At 40.9% G+C, this 22,539-nt stretch overlaps 2 protein-coding genes across 2 annotated transcripts in view; both read right to left on the bottom strand.

Moving 5' to 3' along the window:
* Nucleotides 1–4,166, bottom strand: part of magi2b (membrane associated guanylate kinase, WW and PDZ domain containing 2b) — a gene marked incomplete at its 5' end in the record, with an annotated part of 85,479 nt that extends 81,313 nt beyond the window's left edge. Inside the window, one exon of the mRNA XM_080028276.1 lies at nt 3,869–4,166. Within this exon, the coding sequence (XP_079884402.1) occupies nt 3,869–4,166 (298 nt within the window). The remainder of the gene's footprint in view (nt 1–3,868) is intronic.
* Nucleotides 4,167–10,383: 6,217 nt separating this feature from the next.
* Nucleotides 10,384–22,051, bottom strand: LOC307250660 (guanine nucleotide-binding protein G(i) subunit alpha-1). The gene is made up of 9 exons (XM_080027795.1): nt 21,559–22,051; nt 17,728–17,770; nt 17,046–17,187; nt 14,346–14,503; nt 14,046–14,174; nt 13,784–13,913; nt 13,531–13,684; nt 11,551–11,743; nt 10,384–11,447 (listed from the first exon to the last, which is right to left on the bottom strand). The coding sequence occupies exons 1-8, from the start codon at nt 21,674–21,676 to the stop codon at nt 11,553–11,555; spliced, it is 1,065 nt and encodes a 354-aa protein (XP_079883921.1). The 5' UTR covers nt 21,677–22,051; the 3' UTR covers nt 10,384–11,447; nt 11,551–11,552.
* Nucleotides 22,052–22,539: the final 488 nt, after the last annotated feature.

Below are 22,539 nucleotides of genomic sequence, written 5' to 3'. Positions count from 1 at the left end.
TTTCCTATTTTCCAAGTAATGAGAAAAAACAAGAAAATCTAAATTGAGAAGCATCTCTGTAATGTGACGATGAAATGATTCTAGTACAAAAGGGGGCCGCCCTTAGCTCAGTTGGTAGGGCGTCCCCCCCATGGGCCTCGGCAGGCAGCGGACCCGGGTTCGATTCCAGCCCGCGGTCGTTTTCTGCATGTCACTCCCCTCTCTGCCCCATTTCAACTCTGTCTCTACACTATCAATAAAGCAAAAAAAATCTTAAAAATAAATAAAAATTTAAATAATTCTAGTACAATGTCCTACAAACATGTTGCTTCGTTATGGGTAAAAAGGAAAAAAAACAAGGGTATCCATTAAAAAAATTGTCTATTGTACAAGTCAGTATGACACGTCAGCACAGACAAAGACACCTTGTGATTATAGAAAAAAATACTTATGTTCTGATTATAATTTATTTAGATATTTACAAACAAAGATTCTGCCAGTGACAAGATGAAAAAATCCAAAGATAGAATGTTCTGTTTCCCAAAGTGCGTATTCTCACACCTTCACCATACTCTTGTCTTAAGATTCCACCTCTATTTCTCACTTCCACACACAAAAAAAACACACAAGCCCTCGCTCCCTCTCTCTCTCTCACACACACACACACACACACACACACACACACACACACACACACACACACACACACACACACACACACACACACACACACACACACACACACACACACACACACACACACACACACACACACACACACACACACAAACAAACTCATTCACACTCCCCACCTCTCCATACTGTTCTAACACCTCTCAGCAGTTATGATCTTCATGGCACTTTTAGAAATCTGCCTCACTGAGCCGAGCAGCTGGTTGCACTTCACTCCTGCTTCGGCACTGATGGGGAGATGAGCGCGGACGAGAGATGCTTATCAGATAATTACACACAGACGGACTTGGCCAATAACTAATTTGCAAAACCAGCATTTGAAAGAAAATCTATAAGTATATGTTTTAAAGTTGCAAATGTATTTTAAAGTTTTCTTATCATTCATGTTTAAAAACAGCCGAGTGTGCATACAGGAGAAATGAATGATTACACTAATTGAAGTTTTGCGGCAGAAATTTTGACTTGTTATATAGTTTGAAAACCACAGATGCTATTCATGATGGTTGGATCCATTAAAATAGCTCAGTAACAGTGAGCTAGCATGGACAAACCTCCAGAAAGCAGCTAAATCTATCAGCCATCATTTTATTATTTTCCTACTGTGACACGTCAAAATGTCCTGTGTGATAAAGGCCCTCTCATTAGATAGTAAAGGGTGCAGAGTATACTTGCGGAAATGTAGAAATCTTGTTGTGAACTATTGGTTGAGATTTATTTATAGCACAGCCATTTAGATGACAGAGAACTGAAACCCTTGAACACAAATACACAAACACACACACACACACACACACACACACACACCAGCACACACACACACCAGCAGGTGGTGAATAAATAAGAGCTCTCTTGAGATGCATGCTCCAACAATGTTTCTTTCCTGGAAATCCTACATTGCATTTTAGCCATTTCTCTGCAAAACTAGAGTAGTGACGTGACTGATTTAGTAATTGATTTAATGGCTAGTTATATAGCACGAGATGCCTATGGACACTATTGGATGGGATACGCAGAGGTGCACCTGCATGGTGAAATAAAAACTTGCCAACACAGGAAAAGATACCGTCTGTGTCGTTGGCTCAGTCTGGCCCAGAAGTGGGTTGAGAATGCAGCAGCACCACAAATAACACAGGTTTGTCCCAAAAAAAGGTTGTATAATACCACCACACCTAAAAAGCAGTGTCCTGTCCTGTGTTATAAAATTGGAAGTGCAGATGTGTCACCGCTGTATTCCCTCAGGGACAGGTTCCACCTGACTGAAAATACTCTTTTTAAAAATCTGACTGTACATGTGTGTGTTTGTCCATGTTTGCATGGTTGCACAGACATGATTCTATACCCCAGACAAGACATCCATCCATCTATCCATCGTGTGTATGTGTATGTGTATGTGTATGTGTATGTGTATGTGTATGTGTGTGTTTGTGTCCTCTGAGCAGAGGGGACTGGACCTCTTCTAGATGATTCCTCAGCGGGCCGCGAGTGTGTCAGCAACTGTCAGCAAGCAAACTGCCATAAATAAACCGGATGGGAGTCAAATATGAATATGACAGCACGAGAAAGAGAGAGGGAGATGGAGATGGAGGGGACAAGAACCAAAAGTATTTAGTGAAAGAGGGACAACAAGCTGTACACAAACAGCAGAGTTCTCAATGACGTTCTAAGCATAAGCATAAGACAACATTCAGCTGGAGAACAGTGTGATGTGGGTGGTTCAATAAACAGATACACTCATGTTTAAATGGATAAGAGGGAGGAGGGGAGGGGCGCAGGGAGAGAATAGAGCTGTCTGAGATACATGCATATTAGCATTTAACCCCTTGCACATCACAAGACAGCACTCTCACTGTGTACGCAGCTATAACTCAATAATCAGTCCCATTGACGCAACCCTTTGGAAAGACTGAGATTGAGAGCGGGCAGTCAGGTCAAGAGTGTGAAGACAAATCCTCTGCGAAAAAAATAAAAGTGGATTTGATTTGAAATTTGACTTATGGCTATGTAATGCTGGTTTAATGGATGAGGATGCAGCCCTTTCTTCTGGGACTTGAGCTGAGCCTGAGAGGGTGCCGTGATAACCATCTCCTCTGTTGTTCCTTCATCCAAGTCCTGCTTTGACCCTGTCTGCTCTTACACGGGATGACAGAAGCAGGTCACTCAGTCAACACTGTTGTCGTGAATCCAGTTCTGCTCAGAAACATTACAACAAGCCGGCAGCTTCAAGGGGCCACGGTAAATTAAACAAAACACTGCACCGGCTGACAATAACAAAACACTCCAAGGCTCCTCAGACCACCACTGTCTGCAAGAGACCTGCACACACATTTTCCACTTGTGAACGAACTTAAGGCAGGATTAAAGCAAGCAAACGTGTTGACAACAGAGCTGATCAATATGAAAGCAGCCTCAACAGTAATTAGGCTACACAGATTCAATAATTCATCAGTGCCTAATTACGATGTAATAACAATAGTCCTGACAGTCTGGTCCTGCAGCCAACAAGACTGTGTGTGTGTGTGTGGTGTGTGTGTGTGTGTGTGTGTGTGTGTGTGTGTGTGTGTGTGTGTGTGTGTGTGTGTGTGTGTGTGTGTGTGTGTGTGTGTGTGTGTGTGTGTGTGCGTGTGCGTGTTTGTGTGTGTGTGTGTGTGTGTGTGTGTGTGTGTGTGTGTGTGTGTGTGTGTGTGTGTGTGTGTGTGTGTGTGTGTTTAAAGTATGTCTGTCTGCTCAGATTGGACAGCAGCAAAGAGGAAAACAGTGTATCATCGGTGCAGGCATGTTTGGTAAAACGAGCTCTGTCCTCGGAAAACCGCAGGTTTGTGGCGTGACGCCTAAACGGACACACCCCCTCCAGGCTGTGGCATCGAACCAGCGACACTGTGATAAACAAACGGCGGTTGCTCCAGGCTGCTGCTATATAATATTATAGTTACTGATCATGCTGGACTGAACCCATCATAACGACTCGTAATTAGCCCACATTTACCAAACAGACAGGCCCTGAATAGGCTTGTGCTTTGTCCACCAAAGCCCAAAGGTACGGCTTCTCCCTTTAGTTCAGACTGACAGATGACTGCAAAAATTACATCTTAATCAACCAGCAGCTACACACACACATACACACACACACACTCCTCCCCGCCTCATAATTCCGCGCGGCGGTGCGCTTCTGGCCCCTCTCGTGTTCATCACATCTCACCTTGCTTTACACATTTGAGGCGGACCGGGTCTTTGCAGTGTTTAATCACGGCCAGCACGTCCCGGGTGGTGAGTCCTGCCACTGGCATGTTGTTGACCTCCAGCAGCAGCTCATCCTGGGCCAGTTTGCCGCTCTGGATCAGCCCCTTCCCCTGCTTCACCTCGCCGAAGTAAGGGAACTGGCCGTTCTCCGCGCCCCCCTTCAGCTCGAACCCTAGCTCCCCGTCCTTTCCCCGGGTTATCACCGCTTCGTGGACTTTGTTGGTCCAGTGGTTTTTCTTCTTGAGGCTCTTAGACATCGTTAAGGCGAGTTAACCACCGCGGGCTAGCCCAAAAGAGAAGCCACCTATCGTCTCATCCCTGCCTTTGTGCGACCGGCTGCAGCTTTACAGCGCCCGTGTCTGCAACATCACCGGTGCACGCCACGCGCAGTGTCCGCTCGGCGAGCCGCGCAGTCGGGCAGAGGGCTGCAGTACAGCACGGCGGCGGGTGAAATACTATGTCAGGCTCACAGACGCAAGAGACAGATACTGTCGAATGACCCGGATGTGAAGCCTGAAGGAGGGGAGAGATGAATGGTTCTGGTTCGGCGTGAAAGGATGGAGAGGAGGGGAAATAGCACAGAGGCGCTTCACCCCCACTATACTGCCGGGAGCTCTTCCTCGGGTTAACTGTGTGATCACATAGAGGGAACATCAGTTTATACCTTGGTTTATACAAACATCACCTTACCTGCAACCATGTTTGTGGAATTTTGGGACATTTTCTTTTAGTTGTTGTTGTTCCTTTAAGTCCCAGCATGCAGTATGCTATCACATATTTAAGGAAATAGTATTTTACAGAGAATTAATGCATACCTTTCAGATGATATGCAACATGCAATGCATAGGCTACTTTAATGTATCCATAGTTGGACTAAATGGTTCCAGACGAATAATGTATGACAAAGAAGATAAAGATGAATTAATAAACATATTCTTTAACTAAGTCACAAGGGAAAAGAGCATGGTTAGGCTACAGTTTGAAAATAGTCTCGTTGCAGGTCTCTGACTGGAGGTGAGCCATGGTTTCCTGCTGAAATTCAGATGCTATGTGCCCGACAACACTTTACAATAAGGAACACAAAAAAGAGTAGTTACTGTTTTAAAAAGAGTAGTTACTGTTTTAAAAAGAGTAGTTACTGTTTTAAAAAGAGTAGTTACTGTTTTAAAAAGAGTAGTTACTGTTTTAAAAAGAGTAGCTACTGTTCCGAAAAAGAGTAGTTACTGTTTTAAAACAGTAACTACTCTTGGGTTATTCAAGCCCTACTACCTTATCTTGCAGGGTAGTTTAACTATGTTATACGCACTAGCACATGCAACACTACAAGCACTATCAGTCCTGTTTTTATACAGCCAAAATGAAAACAGGATTTTCAGTGCTTCCACACACAACAAGCTTCTGAAACTTTAACTGTTAACTCACCTGTACTCCTCTGTAGCCACGGATCACTGGTCTGTTATAAATAAACCTTAATTCATCAACATTTTTAAAGGTTTATTGTATGAGCATTTAAAAAAGTGAAAAAATAGGACACTGAATCACATTTTGTGTGTGTGTGTGAGTGTGTGTGTGTGTGTGTGTGTGTGTGTGTGTGTGTGTGTGTGTGTGTGTGTGTGTGTGTGTGTGTGTGTGTGTCTGTGTGCGCTCGCACTTTTAAATTCATCCTGGTGAAATTGGTCACGGTTACATGATTGCTATGATGAAATAAATCCAAGTCCATCAGAAAATGACAAATCCTTTTGTTGCCATTACTTTTTCATGGCCACATGGCTTTCCAGAGCTGTTGAGGGAACGTTTCATTCAATATTTAACACATAAATCAAGAGCTGCTACTCTGAATCCAGTTAGGATGACAGTCCCTCTTACTGCCACACTCAGCAGTGCCTGTGTGTGTGTGTGTGTGTGTGTGTGTGTGTGTGTGTGTGTGTGTGTGTGTGTGTGTGTGCGTGTGCGTGTGCGTGTGTGTGTGTGTGTGTGTGTGTGTGTGTGTGTGTTTGTGTCTTAGGGACACGGTTGTGATTTTTCAATGTGAGTACCCTCTCTACAAAACAACATTAACCTACACAACCGCCCCTGTGCATTTGCAAACAGTAAATAATCCATGAAGAGTAGTGGATTCACTTTGACTTTATTTTCTTTAGTGTCTTGGCATTTAGGTCATACTGTACATTCTATGCAGATACAGACAGTTACGATGCATATTGTTGACTTTATAGTTCACCACAGTGGAGAAAGAGAACTAAAAACTAGCTGGATTAAGAGATTTTAAATCCAAAGGGCCAGTGAAGTGTTGCCTTGATTTATTTTGCTCCACAGCTGGTGAATGTCAGAACTGCACCTTCAAGAGGTCTGTAGCCTGAACAATAATATATTTTTGGGTTCAGGAATAACGTAGCCTACTACGGAGGGCTCAGAGTATATAGGTTGTTACTAGACACATTTAAACTTACTCTTGTACCAAATCGTTAAATCAGCTGATGCTGCCTTCACAAAAGAATACAAATCTAACACTTTGTAGCTTTTTTGTCACATAAGTACATTTTTATCCTGTGTTCATATCTATATCTGGATCACAGTATTTCATTATTTTGGACCTTCCTTTATAGACAGAAGTAGGCCTTTGTAAGAAGAACAAAAAGAAAAGCCATCAACTGTCTACACTTTTAGCTGGAGCATCTACATTTGAAGGCATTTCATGCAACACATCGCTTATCTCTTGACATTACAGTACGGCAATATCTCTCAGTGTCTTTATGGCTACTCACACTCAGAAACAGCCTCAGAGTTAGAATAAGGGGTCCTACTTTTATGGCTAGAGGTTTCGAACCCTGTGTTGCTCAGGATGGAAGCTAGTAATCTTAGGTGGTTTGGAGCACCAAAGAAAGCACAGTCCAGTCCAGGAACTTGATACAGAGCTTTCCTTTTTAGTATTTCTTAACACAATACATACCACACGCCATTATTACCAAAAAAAAGAATCATGATAACATAAAGAGGTTTTCTCAGTCCACAGAATCAAATGTATGAATCAACTAAAACTAAAATGTCACATGTCAGACATCAAACCAATGTTTTCCACCTGACAAGAGACAGAGTGAGTGTAGCTCCTTCACATTTACATGAGCTGCTGTCAGTGTTGTAATGACATCCTTTATTCCAAGGGCTTTGAAAAGAGTGCCCATTTTATCTTTAAACCTGATTAGCTGCACTGAATCCATCAAATCTTTCTGACAGAATTCTTATGATCAAAATAAAACAGTTGCATTATTAAGGTTGTGATTGTGAGCAAAGGAAGCCTCCACACAGTATTCCTCAGTAGTGCTGTATGTATATTCGATGTGACTGTGTTTGTGAAAGCTGGGTAAGGGAGGGAGATGGAAGAAAGGGATATTGATTTGTATCATCATTATGGACAGAAAGTAATGAGCATCCCAAAGCAGACTGCCAACGACAGAAGGCAAAAATACAATAACTCAAGACAGTCTGTGCACTCAGAAGAGGAATTTCAATAGAGCTTATGTGGATTTAGCTTGATGCCTCCCTCATTGACTCTCTGCTATGTGCATTTGCTGTTAGGGGAGAAATGCACACTAAGTTGTTTTTATTGCTCGGCAGAGATGGAGGGGAATGGGGTCACCTTCACACAGACACTCATACAGTACACTCTTAACAGGGGGAACCACACTCCTGCTGTCTATTATCTTCTTTATATTATTTACAGAGCTTAAAAAGAGAGACAGGCTGCAGAACACATATTAACCATCATCTAATGTCTACTGAAACAGTAATAATGCCTGGAAGACATAAACTTAAAAATTAAATTGACAGCACAGTGGCAACAATGAGAGACCCAGGGGTGTGCTGAAGTGGAGCTGCAGTTAAAAAACTGTTTAAAAAATACGCCCGCCCACCCACCCACCCACCCACACACACACACACACACACACACACACACACACACACACACACACACACACACACACACACACACACACACACACACACACACACACACACACACACACACACACACACACACACACACACACACACACACACACACAGAGAGAGAGAGAGCGAGAGAATAAGTGAATTAAACTGAAAGACTTTAGGGAATTGGCATCTGAATCGTGTTGGCTTTTTCTCCATGGTCACAATGAAATTGTATTATGTAGTGAAACTTGTGATTGCAAGTTTAGTACACTACACCTGTACAAAGTCCAGACTGACTATAAAACATACCAACCAGACTTTCCGACTGGAACAGGAATAAAAAATGTGCTTGTATCAGTGTATGTATGTATGTCAAACAATATCTTACAAGAAATAGAAGTACAGAAAATCGCTGTCAAATGTACGGTGGCCCTGAGAGCTCACACAACACAGACACTTGAGAAAACACACACAAATAGAAGAAAAAAAACACAAGCAAATACAGAAAAAATCTTCATCAATTTGAAAACACATGCACTGCATTATATTGTGTAAACGGAAGTGTTTCCAGAGGATGCACACTTATGCTACCTATCTCATTTTCCAACACCACTGACGGAAAGAGAACCTTAGCTATAAGCAGGTGAGAATAGGCTGTGAGCAAAAATGGAATGGCAGCGCTTTCTCTTAATGAAAAAGAATATCAGCAAATACATTGTCGTAAACCCCAAACTTCAATATCGGCCTTAAATCAGTCAGACCATAAGGCTATCCTCTCCTATCAACACAATATTATTATACATTTATCAGTGATAATTTTATACATTCTCATTGATTTATCGTTTTTGTTTAGCTACAGATCAAGAAACAAGCTGATTATTAGTAGGCCGTTTGATTTCAAAGAGTTTCTTTGAACAAGATGTATAGTGTGGAATGGACTCCTGTTTTTACTTCCTTCCCATGTCAGCTGCAGTGACTAGATCACAATCATTAAGATGATCATTCTCTCCTCTTTCCTCTAGTGCACCTCCATTTAAACGTCACATCCAAACCGTTTGATCCCTCTGGGAGGGCTTTTTGGATTAGCTTAATGACTCTGCAGTTCGCTTTTAAATCACACAATGCCTCCCAAGAATAGTGTCAGCTAATTCCTAATCATTGTGCTTGTGATGGCCTAGCTAAGTCTGCAAGACAGTAGTCAGCCTTGGCACTACTGTGACCCATTTGTGGGATAGCTGCCATCAATTTGGTGGTGAAATATATAAAAATAAGGAAAATGAACAGTTGTTCTGATAATCCTGTCACCATCTCTAACTCATTCTCTTGATGGTTGATCGGCTAATGACTAATGGAAAATATTCTCCCTTACCACAACTTGGTAGAAAATCACTCAGTTCAGTTTATTATACTATCTATGAGTACAGCATTATGTAGTGGCTTTATCTTGGGGCATTTTCAATGGAGGTTTTATATTAAAGATCAATAGATCTTTGTCAGGAACAATCCATGTCAATAACAATAAAAGTGGTAATAACATGTTCGTCATTTGTCTCCTTTATGACCATCAAGCAGCCATCAGTATTAACTATTATATGCAGTTTTTCACAGTGACCACTAGAAGGAACCATCGAGCAGCATGTCTTGGTCATTACATGCAGTTGCTCACAGTGACCACTAGAAGGCACTATTTACTGTTGAACACAACAGTGCAGGCAGACGCTATTAAACCCTCATCCTGCACTGGCTTTCACGTTTCGAATAATTGAAGGTCCCCCTCTACTCAAAACATTGTTTGAGTTTCACTGTGCAGAATGATTTTATTTGCAGTCTGATACTAGACGGCAGATGTAGTCCAAAATGTACATTTTAAAAGTGAAATTTGTCTAAGAAATCTTGTTTAAAATGTTTATTTCTATCCTTTTAACCCTCTGGGGTCTAGAGGTATTTTCCCAGATTATACATATATTACTATAAAACCTATTTTAAATGTGCCAGAAGATCAATTATACCAAAGTGTTTGATATGGAAATGTTAAGAACACATTAGCCCTTTGTTTTCCGAGGTCTACTTATGTCCTAGACCAGTGTAAATTAATACTTGGCTTGAATGCTGAAAAAATGTATTGCGATTTTTGAAAAACCTGGAGATTTGTGTGAAATAAGAACCTTTAGACATCCTGCCAAATTGTTTTGGCTCTTGAAATTGCTTCTCCTAAGCCTTAGCTTCAGAAATGCAGTGGAGAAGTGCACAAAACATGACCCTCAGCATACCGTAAGCGCAAGTTTTAGATTGTCACCACAGCTTCCATGGAAGGAAAGCAGTTTCCTTCAGTAAAACCCCAGGTATTAAGGTAATAGGGGATGTCCTTAATGTTTTACTTAGTGCTGATTGGTTAATTTCATTTGAATAATATGTGTGCATGATGATGAAAGGTAATATATAACATTGATTATTATAATCAAGGTAAGTGATAAATAATTCACATTAAATACTTCTACACATTCCAAACATTCCCACACAAAACGACAAAGTGTGTTTATTGCATAAGTTGCCATGGTCTTACCATAGCAGCTCTTTTATTAGCAAAATCATGGAGATTAGTCCACTAATGTGCCGATCCAATGAAAACAGAGGGTAGGGGTCTAGGGGGGATTTGTAACTTGAAACCGTCACAGATCATGATCAATAACAGTGCACTTGAATCCAGCCACCTTTCCGTCCGTCTATGCACTGAACACAGATCTATATGGTCCTACTGTCTGCTACAAGGCCGCCATTGACATCCTCTTTTCAAAGCTTCTCTTAACTTCATGATTCAATCAGGAATGTTGCAGTTTGTAGCGGCACACTAACATCATGCACTCACTAATTAGAGAGTAGCTCTTTTTTGGTCGCTTAGAAAAATAAAACTTTGAAAGAGGATGACAAGTAGAGGAATAAAGTCCCTTTGTTTTATATTGTGCAAACATTCTCTCTCACATTCATACTGACTTTTGGCCTCAATCGAAAAGTCTCCCACACTTGCAAAAAACATATTGGAAAAGGTTTACAGAGCTCTCACAGTATGTCAGAGTCAGAGTGAATTGGTCTACAGAGAAACTTGGTCTTACAATGTCTGTCCAAGGAGGCAAAAATAAGGAAACAATGAAATAAATCAGAAAGAAAGAGATATATGGGCACGGGGGTGGAGGGACTTGCGAAGAGTTCAATGGTAACATCTACATTAACCTAACCACTAACTCAACAAAAAGAAAACACTGCAACTAAGGCATGCATGGCACAAGCACCTACAAACAAAAAAAAATTCATTCATGGACAAAAAAAAAAAAAAGACAAGGCCCTCTCTTTTATATAAAAATTTAAAATAATGATAATAAAAAGGTAAAACAAGCACATTTTAAAAACTGTGAAAAAATCCCCCGCCATAGACAGTTGTACAAATACTTTACACAAAATGTTTTTTCTACACACCGTCTTTAAAACTTTTAGAGATGAACATAAGTTAATAAGAGGTTAAAAGTGACATTCTCAGCTAGGTCCATGAAGTTCCCTCCAGTCAGAGTCCGCTTGAATAAAGTCACTTGGTAAGCCGGCCACCGTGCTGTCTGAACACAAAGAAGAGGAAAAGTTAAACCACTGTTATTAGAGGAGAAAAATGTGACTCCACAACTAACAGGTCCGGTATGACCTGTAAGCAGCCCCTGTTACCTTTAGAAAAGGCCACAGTCCTTCAGGTTGTTTTTGATGATGACGTCGGTAACGGCATCGAACACAAACTGCACGTTCTTGGTGTCAGTGGCACAGGTAAAGTGGGTGTAGATCTCCTTGGTGTCCTTTCTCTTGTTCAGGTCCTCAAACTGGCACTGAATGTAAGCTGCTGCCTCCTCGTAGGTGTTAGAGCCTTAAGGACAAATGCAAAGCTAACAGAATTAGGACAGAGTGTCTTGGAGTTGCAAGTTGCACTAGACATTGAAGAAGGTGGGAATTCCATGTAATCTATGCTTCTTGCCAAGGTCATAGTGAGTGGTGGTGTAGTTGTACTGAACAACATTAAATTGAAAGGGTTTACTTATAATTTTGCTGCCTGATTAACGTACAGAGGCAATATGTTAGTAACACCAGTCCACGACAAAATCACCACTAGGTATGACGTCATTGTATAATACCAGTGGTGTACTTATACAGTAGCGAGTGATTTAGAGTGGAGATTTTAATCAAACTAATGCGTACTTAAAAATGGGAGTATTAAGGATATACATTATGCAGTGCAGTGAATCGTCGATATGATCAATGGTTTAAACTCTAGTAGTTTTAAAATGTCATGTGCTCTTCGGCTACCATGCACGCTCACCAATCAGAAGCGGCCTAAGAAAACTATGTATAGGCCAACTAACACCAAACACATGAAGTGTAAGGAAAACTTAACATTCTTGGTGTGGAAAAAAACCTTTAGAAACACTGGATAATTTTGTCCCTGTCAAAAGCAACACGTCGGTGGTATTGGGGTATTTTATGTCTGAAGCAACAGATGTTCAACAAGAGAGGGTATTCTATTCAGGATGAGATATTACTAAAGAACTGTATAAGCACTTGACAGCACCACAGGCAGAAGGTAGTGATGCTTTTTCCCAAAATAGGAAACAAACTACTATTTCAGAGTTGTTTTCACAAAACTGTTACTCCTAATGAAAAGGGCTCTTGAAGGCACCTTAAAGGTAACAAACACCATAACACACTACTCAGCCCAGTGGGTCATTTGAGGACTTGCATGCTGTAGAGCTGCTTTATCGACACTGAACTGCCTTTCCTGTGGTGAGATTCATTACCAGGGTGTAGCCGAACAGAGAAGTTAGACACCGCTTTTCTTCAAAGTCTATACACAAGTTTGTACTCTGACTGAATAAAATTGAGGTTCTGATCGTTGTGGCCACACAGCATCATAACAAACCAAGAAAACATTGTAATTTACAAAGTAATCGAGGTAAACTCCAGGTGTGGAGAGATGGTTTATCTTTAATTCATACAGCACTTGTGTCTAATCAGTTTTTGATAATTAGGATAAATCTGTTAAACATATGTATCAATACGTATTGGTGAAACTGAGAAGAAAAGCTTGAAGCCGCCCACACAGTTCAAGAGCAGAGCAAAAAGAAGAATCTCTGTGTTTTGTCATCTGTAGAGACTGCCGCGCCTTTGAGTGGCAACAAGAGGCCAGAGTTTTTAAAATAGACTGACTATGAGCGAGGTCAGCTCCGAGTCTTAAAAATCAAACATCACTACAAATAAAATAGTTTAAAACCTTTTAAGTATTATTATATTGATAATGATGAAATGTGTTTTTAGAGAAATTATTTTGAACTTTACTTTCCACATATTTAGCGTGGTTAGTTAGTCAGTGTGTTTTAAAGTGGGGCTTTAAGACTCGAAAAAAAAACAATTTATTATTTAAATTACCTTGTTTAATCATTCCTAAAAACTTGTTGAAACTGTATGGTCAAAGATATGTTTATGATTCAAGAACCGATAGCCAGCCTTGTAATAAGCTCAATGCTGTCACTTAAAGACGCTATATATACAAAGGGGTTCTTAATGGTTTATATGCAACACCAACACAGAGTAGAGTATTTGCATGTTCAACACACACCTGCTCTGCAGATACATGTCTCTGTATTGGTCTCTCTCGCTCACCTGCATATTCTGGGTAGCAGATTGTGAGAGGGCTCTTTTTGATCTTTTCCTCAAACAGGTCTTTCTTGTTAAGGAAGAGGATGATGGAGGTGTCTGTGAACCACTTGTTGTTGCAGATGGAGTCGAACAGCTTCATGCTCTCATGCATTCGATTCTGAAAGAAAGGAGAGACAATTTAAATGGTGACAAACTGGAGAAGCTTTAAATAAATTCAAAAAAGAATCATGCCATGTGTGTGTCCAAAATGTGTTACCATCTCCTCGTCCTCAGCCAGCACCAGGTCGTAGTCACTCAGAGCCACACAGAAGATGATGGCCGTGACTCCCTCAAAACAATGGATCCACTTCTTCCTCTCTGATCTCTGACCTCCAACATCAAACATTCTGCAGAGAGTTCACACATACATGCTTTTAAAGAATATACCAAAAATTGGGGCGCTCGTGGTGTAGTGGTAAGACTAGAAGAGAGCTCCACTAGTCGTCATGTTAATGCAGCTAAATGACAAACTGGCTCACTTGAAGTGAAGGTCCTTGAAAGTGAAGTGTGTTTCCACAATACCAGTAGTTTTGACTCTGGTCCTCAGCACATCCTGCTGGGTTGGCACATAAGCAGCGTGGGATACCCGGTCCAGGTCATTCAGGTAGCTTTGGGAAGAGAAAGGTCAACAAGAGACAGAATGAGAGGAAAGATTGACACTCGTTAAAAAAATAATAAGACAAAAGGATTTGCAGACTAGAAGTTTAGAATGAGGGCTATTCTTCCAAGTACAGTCCCACATTAGTTGTTGTGTATGTGCATCAGTGCAGCAGACTCACTAAGCTGCAGAGTCATTGAGCTGGTACTCGCGGGAGCGGCCGAAGCAGGCCTGAACTCCTCCGTCCTTCCACAGCCGCTGGATGACTCCGGCTAGTTCCCCTGTCATGAAGCCCTCTTCTGCTGAACCTGCCAGGACGAACAGCTGCCTCGCATCATCCTACCAAGAAATAGCCCCATCCAATTAAAGACATAATCCAAAAGTCTTTCATATCAAATGTATTAATAGTCAGTTATGCCAGTTAAGTCTGTATTTTGTATGATGTTTACAAAATGTTACACATGAATAATGTTTATTTTATCAAAAAAATTATTTAACGGAATCGTGGACATTTTATGTATTTGTTTTTACACAAAAGTTTTTTTAAGTCAAATTAGTTGTCTGTTCCAGTCCATTTAGCCACAACACTACACTTTGCTTAATTCTTCATATCAAAAGGCAACACGGTGTCTTAAGCAGGTCAGTAGTCAAAACATGCTCTGATCTTGATCTGCAAGAGCATAAAATCAAAAAAGGAAAAGATTTGGGATTTAAATTGGTCACAATGACAGAGCCAGGCTGGTCACGCTGAGGCAATGACTAAGCATCTTCTTATGCCAGAAGAAAAATAAGAAAAAATAGAAACAAATTTACCAAATGAAACAAGGGTCTGTTTAGAAAAAAGAAGAAATGAAAACACTCTGCAGTGTGGGCTGTATAAAGTTACAGAATGCAAAACCGACAAACCAACAAAATTCAAGAACAGAAATGTAGCTGAATGCTCCTGTACACTCTGTCCATGTAAGTACTTCAAAATGTCCTAATCAGCAGCACAGCAGGGTGGCTGCATCAACTGAAGGACCCACAGACAGTTCTCATGTCAGTAAGCCTGTGCTGTAACAAAACATTCTGAATGTGATACTTATGCCTTGTTTCCACCGAGTAGAGCGGGTCGGGTCGGAGCGGCTCAGAGCGGGACAGCTCACTTTTAAGAATCTCGGTGGTGTTTCCACCGCCGACCCTACCCTTACTGGTAGGGCTGGGCAATATGACGATATCATATCGTGGACGATATGAAAGTGTCTACCGGGAGAGATTTGGCCATACCGTTTATACCGCGGAGAAAAAAAGTTCATGTGGCGGGAGCTTAGATAGAGCGGGAGGCAGCTGTCGGCTACAGTTACACTGCAGTTACACCGCCGCGCCACACGGGGGCTCTGCAGCAGAGTTCTGGGCTGCAATACAGCTTCTCTACCCTCAACAGAAGAAGCCTCATCTGTTGCTCTAGCTTTTTAGCTCCGGTGCGCCATACAGTTAACAAACCAACTCCGTGTCACGGTGGCAGAGCAGCTGGTATTAATGGTCAAAAATGTCATCGGGAAAAGGAAACTTGCTGCTGTGTGCGGCGCTTCAGCGTGCTGTTGCCATGACGCAGAGTTGGCTTGTTTTAAGCCGCAAACTCATGGGTTAGCTCTCGTGAGCTAGCTGGCTAATAATGACATCTTTAGCCTACTCGGGGCTTCACCCCCGTGCTGTTATTGTTGGAGACAGCCAGCAAGGCTGGTTTTATGTAACTTTAAAACATGTCAAACTTGAAAATATTATTTGTGTTGAAGCTGGAGTGAAAGTATTACCAGACATTTGCTCATTAGTTAATGTTGACAGCTTTTTAAAATGAAGATGAGCAAATACTGCAGGAAAATTCAAGTCTTTCATTATTTTGATATAGGCTACTATCAATTAGAAAATGTAGGCTATTTGGTTGATGCTGTAATTTTTATTTTGCACTGACTGACTAAGCCAGACTGATGTGGTATTTTGCACCAGTTTCTCTTTTGTATGGAAATTGAAGTTCCAAGCAAAAGATGAAAATAATCTAATGTGATTAAAGTTCAGTATGGTTATTGTAATCCATTTAATTTAAAGGAAAAATACTATATTGTGATATATATCCATATCGTGATATAAAATTACCTATATCGTGATATAAGATTTGGTCCATATCGCCCAGCCCTACTTACTGGTAGGGCGGGGTTTAGGCTGGACTGCGATAGCCGCCGCCAGAATATGGGTCAAACTATCGGGCTGTGGAACAACTGTGGTCAAGCCAGCGGTCTCTCGTTTTTGTTTGGTCAAACCAGCCGCTTCTTTATTTATTCCCCCCGTGTTGTTGCGAGCGTGTATTTACTACTATCTATGGCGTAAACACACAGACGGCTCGGTGCAACTCATAGAGACAGTGAGCGAACAGTGCTGGCTGCGGCAGCTACGTGACTAGCAGTGGGACACAGTGTTTGACGAGGAAAAACACCACACAATAAACAGTGCTGTGCTCACATTTTCGCCAAAACACAAGCCTCTCTTCACTCTTGCCGAGATGACTACACATGGCGGAAATGATTCTTTCGACCAATCAAATGACGACAGTGTGTAGCTCCGCCTTTTCGGGCACCCTTTCAGGCGGCTAGTACCCCTACGGAGGAGTACTGAGATTAGGACCCGCTCTACTCGGTGGAAACGAGGCATTAAAGCACACTAGCTCTATCTGCCCTGCTGCAAACGAGGGGATTGAGAAAAAATTGTCCATAAGGTAGAGAGATATATACATGTGTGTGTGTGTGTGTGTGTGTATGTATATATATACACATACACACACACAACCTTTAATTTCCCAAGCATGCCAACAGATTAAATACCAGCCTTTTTTACCCCCTACACTCACCGCTCTGGCTGCATCAGAAAAGTCAATCTTGAGGCGTCCCATAGCTCTGATAATGGCAATAATGGACTGGATGGTGTTGCTGTAGACCACAGCCTTGTACTGCTTACACTCCTCCTCTGAGTATCCCGCTTCATGGATGATTCTGGCACACACAAAGAAGGCATTAACACTCGTATCATGGATTTCTTCATTAAATATATTATGATGGACTGACAGTTACTGGCCGAGAATGGTACATTGTGGATAGTGCTTTGAGACATACCATCCAGTGAACTATTCTGAAAATATATATATAAATAAGTTGAGCTATTTTCTGAAAGATAATTGGTGTATTAACCATCTTAAATAGCTTTTGATGGTGTGAAGGATTGAGAGTTTTTAACTTACTTGAAGTGTTTAAGTGATATTCAAACTATTTGTTTCTGACTGAATAATTAAATAAGTTTTCATTATGTAGGTGAAGAAGTTGAGAGTTAGTATCGAGTCTCTCATCTCTTGATTACAGATGTATCAGGTGATGTGGAATGTTTAGTTAAGTGTGTCATGTGCTTTCTGTTTTGTCTGACATCAGTCAAAGGGATTAAAAGACTGCTGTGTGCTGTAGAGGATTATCTGTCTATCTGAACACTAAGCATCAGTACCATGATTTGTGTTAAAATGTTTGTTAACCATCCAGACTTACTTCATCTGTTTAACAATTGTACTTTTCCCAGACTCTCCGGCACCTGAAACAGAGACCAGACAGGAAGCAGAATTAGTTCATAGTACATTTACTACTAGTATGTACAGTATTCACAATGGCCACCAAAAAACTCACTGTAAGTTAATGGATGACTGGTGATACATCAAAAGTACACTACATGCATACAGCTTTTTTTGTTGTTTACATGTTTTCTGATGTGAAGCTTCATTTATCTGTCAATGATTCCCATTATTTACTTACACTGTGCCGTCGACCATTATCTTATTTGTCACACAGTTTGATAATGAACTGAAAATACCTCTGCCCTCATAAAAACAATAAACAATGTTGTGTTTTGCAGCATTGCTTCGGTAAAACCTCTCTCACTCACTACCAGTCAAGATGTGTCAATGTGGTTCTTGAGGCCTGCCCATTGGGATGTAGGGAGAGCTCGCCCACCCCTACATTCATTCCACAGCTTGACATGGTCAAAAGAACTATCGTAAAAATGTTGGCTAAAATTTAACACCATTTTTTTTAGAAATCGATTTCTGAAAATTATGAATCAAATAAGAGTATTGAGAAGATAGGTTTTGCCATATTTACATGAATCAATGTTTTCCAAAACCCTTAAAAAAAGCAAGTCACTCTACAACGCATCTCATCTTGTGTTCTTCAAGAAAATGTTTGATAGATGGTACAAGTTAATTTAAATCGTTGCATTTTCACAGAAAAATTTAATTAGTATGCAATTGTCTGCAATATTACAGTGAACATCCCCCCCCCCCATTCACCCGAAAACTAAATTCTCTAAATACATTATTAAATTGACAGCAATCAATGTTAACTATGCAGTCCAAAAATGACACATTAGCTGTTAAATGAATTGGTTATGTTGGCAGCATGAATCTCACACCCAAAACCAAATAAGACATTTTTATTTTAATGCGCAGTCCTTCGGAAGCTACAAAGTCACAGAATGCAGTGCAGAAGTGTCTAAGCTCCAGTTTAGCCAGGTCACAGTGCAATTGGATTTATTAAGTGGATCCTCCTGAAATGGCTTAAACATTGCTTGGTTACAAACACATTCCAAATCAGTCTGGCTCGGTGGACTCCAGCTGTTAAGTTTCATGGACCATTGGATTTGTGTGAGACTAATGTACAAAACTGTGTGAGGTCATAACAGCCTTTAAAGTAAAACCAAAAATATAAGAAACATGTAATGGTGTAAATCTGTGATTGATATGAAATAGCCAGAAAACCAGGTTGGTACATAGTCTGTAATACAGCTCTCCACCTCTGATATATCAGTGTTTTCAGCTGAGCTCACAACATTTTAATTACCGCACCTATGCAGGGACTCTCAGCTCTCCAGAGAGGAAAACTGTTCACCAATTCATTGTCCCACATAATAAACATCCATGCACCACAGATACATAGCTAATATTACTGCAAACATCATAACATGCTCAAATTGATTTTCCAAAACATACACTCACACCTCAGTGTGCTGAAATAGGAGGGCTTAATGGGTGGCAATTATGGCCAAAAAAGTGGAAGGTACAATGGTTCAGATTTGTACCAGAACTAGAGAGCAGGAGGCTTTTCTTTTTTGAGAGGGCTACACCAGGGAACACAAATCCCGTCAGGCTATATGAGACGCACATATCTCCCCAGCAAACCATAAACACTGTGCCTGCAGCAACCCTGTGATACCTTTTCTGCCTATTTTTTACATGAAAATGCTGCTACACACACACACATACAAAAATCAGTCTTTATGATTTGTGTAGTGCAAACAAACAGTCAATAACTGAGGCCCTCCCACTCGAAACACTTGTCTCATGAGCATGTCATTTGCAGATTACTGCATTAATGCGAACACCCCCGATGGGATGCTTGACTGAGCGGCAGACTGCAAGAAGCACATGAGGCAGCGCTGCATATCTCTGTCCAGAAACACATAGTATAAAAGACATCCAACATCACAAATGTGGAAGTGAAATACATGCATGTGTACTTCAAACACAAATGGTAATTTCCCCAGCAGAAAACAAATCCTCAAACCAAATCCCAGACACCTCATGCAGGTGCTCATGGGAATCGTGACAAGGGAAAACAACACAACCATGAAAATTCAAATCAGTCCATCTCAAATGACGCACACGTTGAAGAACTGAGCAATGTTCAGTGTCTGTGATTGCAGCGCTGTCACATGTTCGAAAAAAGACCTGCCTGAGCACAGATGAACTAAAGTAAAGCAAGATACTGTTGCATGGTCCAGGTAGACATCCAGTTAGCATGCACCAGCCGTCACTGTTGTGTGTATACAGTTGCCACAGATGCATATTGCGGTCAGCCAGACTGCACAGGTTGCTATGCAACCTCTTGCCTGTCTTTTCCTGACAGACGACCATGACCATCATATACCAGTAATGAGCAGAATCGAGGGAAGATGTGGCAGTTTTCCTTGAAACGATGGCTGATGCAATCACCATTATTGATAGACTAGATTGAATGTCATTGTTAATGGTAGTGGTTGGAAAAATATTGTGTGTGCACCTCGCTTTTTTCCCAAGCCTTTTCAGGTCTGGAGTGAGTGATTTGGACTAGTTGAGCATTTCGTCTAAACCCACCACTTAATTTAATTATATTCCCAGCAACAGCTTTTACACCTCTATCTATTAGAAAGTTATTTGCAGTTTGGCAGATCAGTGTTCTGAAATTTCAGTCCGTTAAGAGTTTATTTTAAACAGGGAGATAACTGGCCACAGCAGTTACATTTCTAATAACAAAAGCAATCGGTTACACTACAGATATCGTTACAGAGTTCCTACAGTTTAGGACTTTAAAAAATTAAATTCTGAAAATGAAAGACCATTTTACAAAAAAAACAGAACAACTTCTACTACTTTGGGTAGGAGGCAAAGTTTTTCATAAAAGATGAGTTCCAATATAGTATCTTATTAAAATGTTGAAAAATAGGTCCTTCAAAAACACACTTAGAAAGTCAATAATAATAATAATAATAATAATAATAATAATGTGCCCTTACGTGACCATATCGAGTCATGCCATGCTGATCTGAATGGAGTTAATTAAAGAGGCATTTGTAATTTATTTATACAAAAATATGCCGGAAATTATTGTTTACAGTTAATTAATTGAAAAGCCAGAAAATTGATTGATCAAATAACACTCCCAATGTCTTAACATTTGTAAGACTTGGTTTAATGGTTGTCTTAATGCATTATAATAACAATTAAGGCTTTGTTTTCATATAATCAATAACTTGAAGATTTTTTTTAATGATCTGTTGGATCTGATTGATGTCCAGAAACTTTGGAGTCGGACAGGTTAAAGATAACGTCGTTTGGCGTTGAGCTTTATGTGAGCTAATCCAAGCTAACGTCGGGGAGCTAACCTGGCTAAGCTAAGTGGCTAATCGTTTAGCCAAATTAGCTTACCGATTTAGGGCTGGGTGGCAGAGAGAAACTAATCACACAGCCAGCTCACAACCACTTAATTAACCGCTGAGAAAGAGATAATACCTCCAGCAGCTCAAACTTTTCAGCTAACTTCTGAAAAACATTCACATGAAGCCCCGAAATGTTTCAAACTACCACTTGTTTGTTCTTCAAAGTTCAGCCCGTTAAGTTTTCCAAACGCTAACGCAGCCACTCCAACATTGGTTTGAGCTAGCGGAGCCTCTGGCATAGGGACCCGTTTTAACATTTTACGGATGGGTTTACGCTCTTGAATGTGGGGCAGTGCAAAAGCCCCTTTCCAGGAAATAGACCGAGACCCCCGTCCTCCCTGTGTTTCTCTCACCGAGCAGCAACAGCTTCACCTCCCGGGCAGCCTTCTCCCCGTCGTCCCGCAGGTTCCGGTCGATCATCTTGCTCCTCTCCTGCGCCGCCTTGTCGTCCGTGCTCAGTGTACATCCCATCTTCTCCTAAAACCTGACCTCCCAATAAATTACACAAGCAGACTAAAACACAACTTTTAACTCGGAGTCCAACGACATGCAAAGGGCTACCGAGCTCGAGCTAGCATCCACAGTGAAGAGGAGGAGGAGGGGGGAGGTCCGTCTCTCCAACACTTGAGATTCAAACACGCCCAAACCTCGCACCCAAAGCAACCGGAGCTACCAAGACGACTCAAATGTTACAGGTAGTTAACCACAAAGGGAGGCCGTCGCGATAGCTGGCTCTCCTTCGTTTGCGTTTAAACTACCCGAGGTGGTCGCGCAGTTTCATTAACAGAAAGAAGAGGAAGAGAGAAGAAACAGCATCTGCGCCTTGTCTGAAACTGTTCGCTTCCTGTTCTTCACAAACAGGACCAGTGTACTGCGCATGCGCGGCGGAGCAACAAGCTTCTTTACAAATATTTAACCTTCTACTTATTTTACAGCCTGTCTGCTGTGATTACTGCGCAAAGCTATTTACTCAAAGTTACTACAGAAAATAAATAAACATGGAACGTTGGGTAAGATAGAAAAATAAAAACAAGCGTGGAAAAAGTCACACATAAGAAAGGTTTCATCGAAATTATGAAAAAAGGGACATTTAGACTTTGCATCACATTGGTAGGATACAATAACAATATGATTAGTTCACTGTTAATCAAGCAGTTAATAATTTTAAATTGGGTAAGTTTTACTTCTGATATCACAATTCAGATGTATCACCATAAAGTTATGTCACATATCAAAAACAATACAAAACAAAATGAAAAGCATAAAAATACAATAAACAAAATGTATGTTTAAATTACTTCACAAAAATAAAAAAAATAATCTGTATTGATGTG

Source organism: Ammodytes marinus, assembly GCF_949987685.1.
Source record: "Ammodytes marinus genome assembly, chromosome: 5".
NCBI lineage: Eukaryota > Metazoa > Chordata > Actinopteri > Uranoscopiformes > Ammodytidae > Ammodytes > Ammodytes marinus.
The sequence above is the reverse complement of the archived record's forward strand: the minus strand, read 5'-3'. Positions and strand labels throughout refer to the sequence as shown.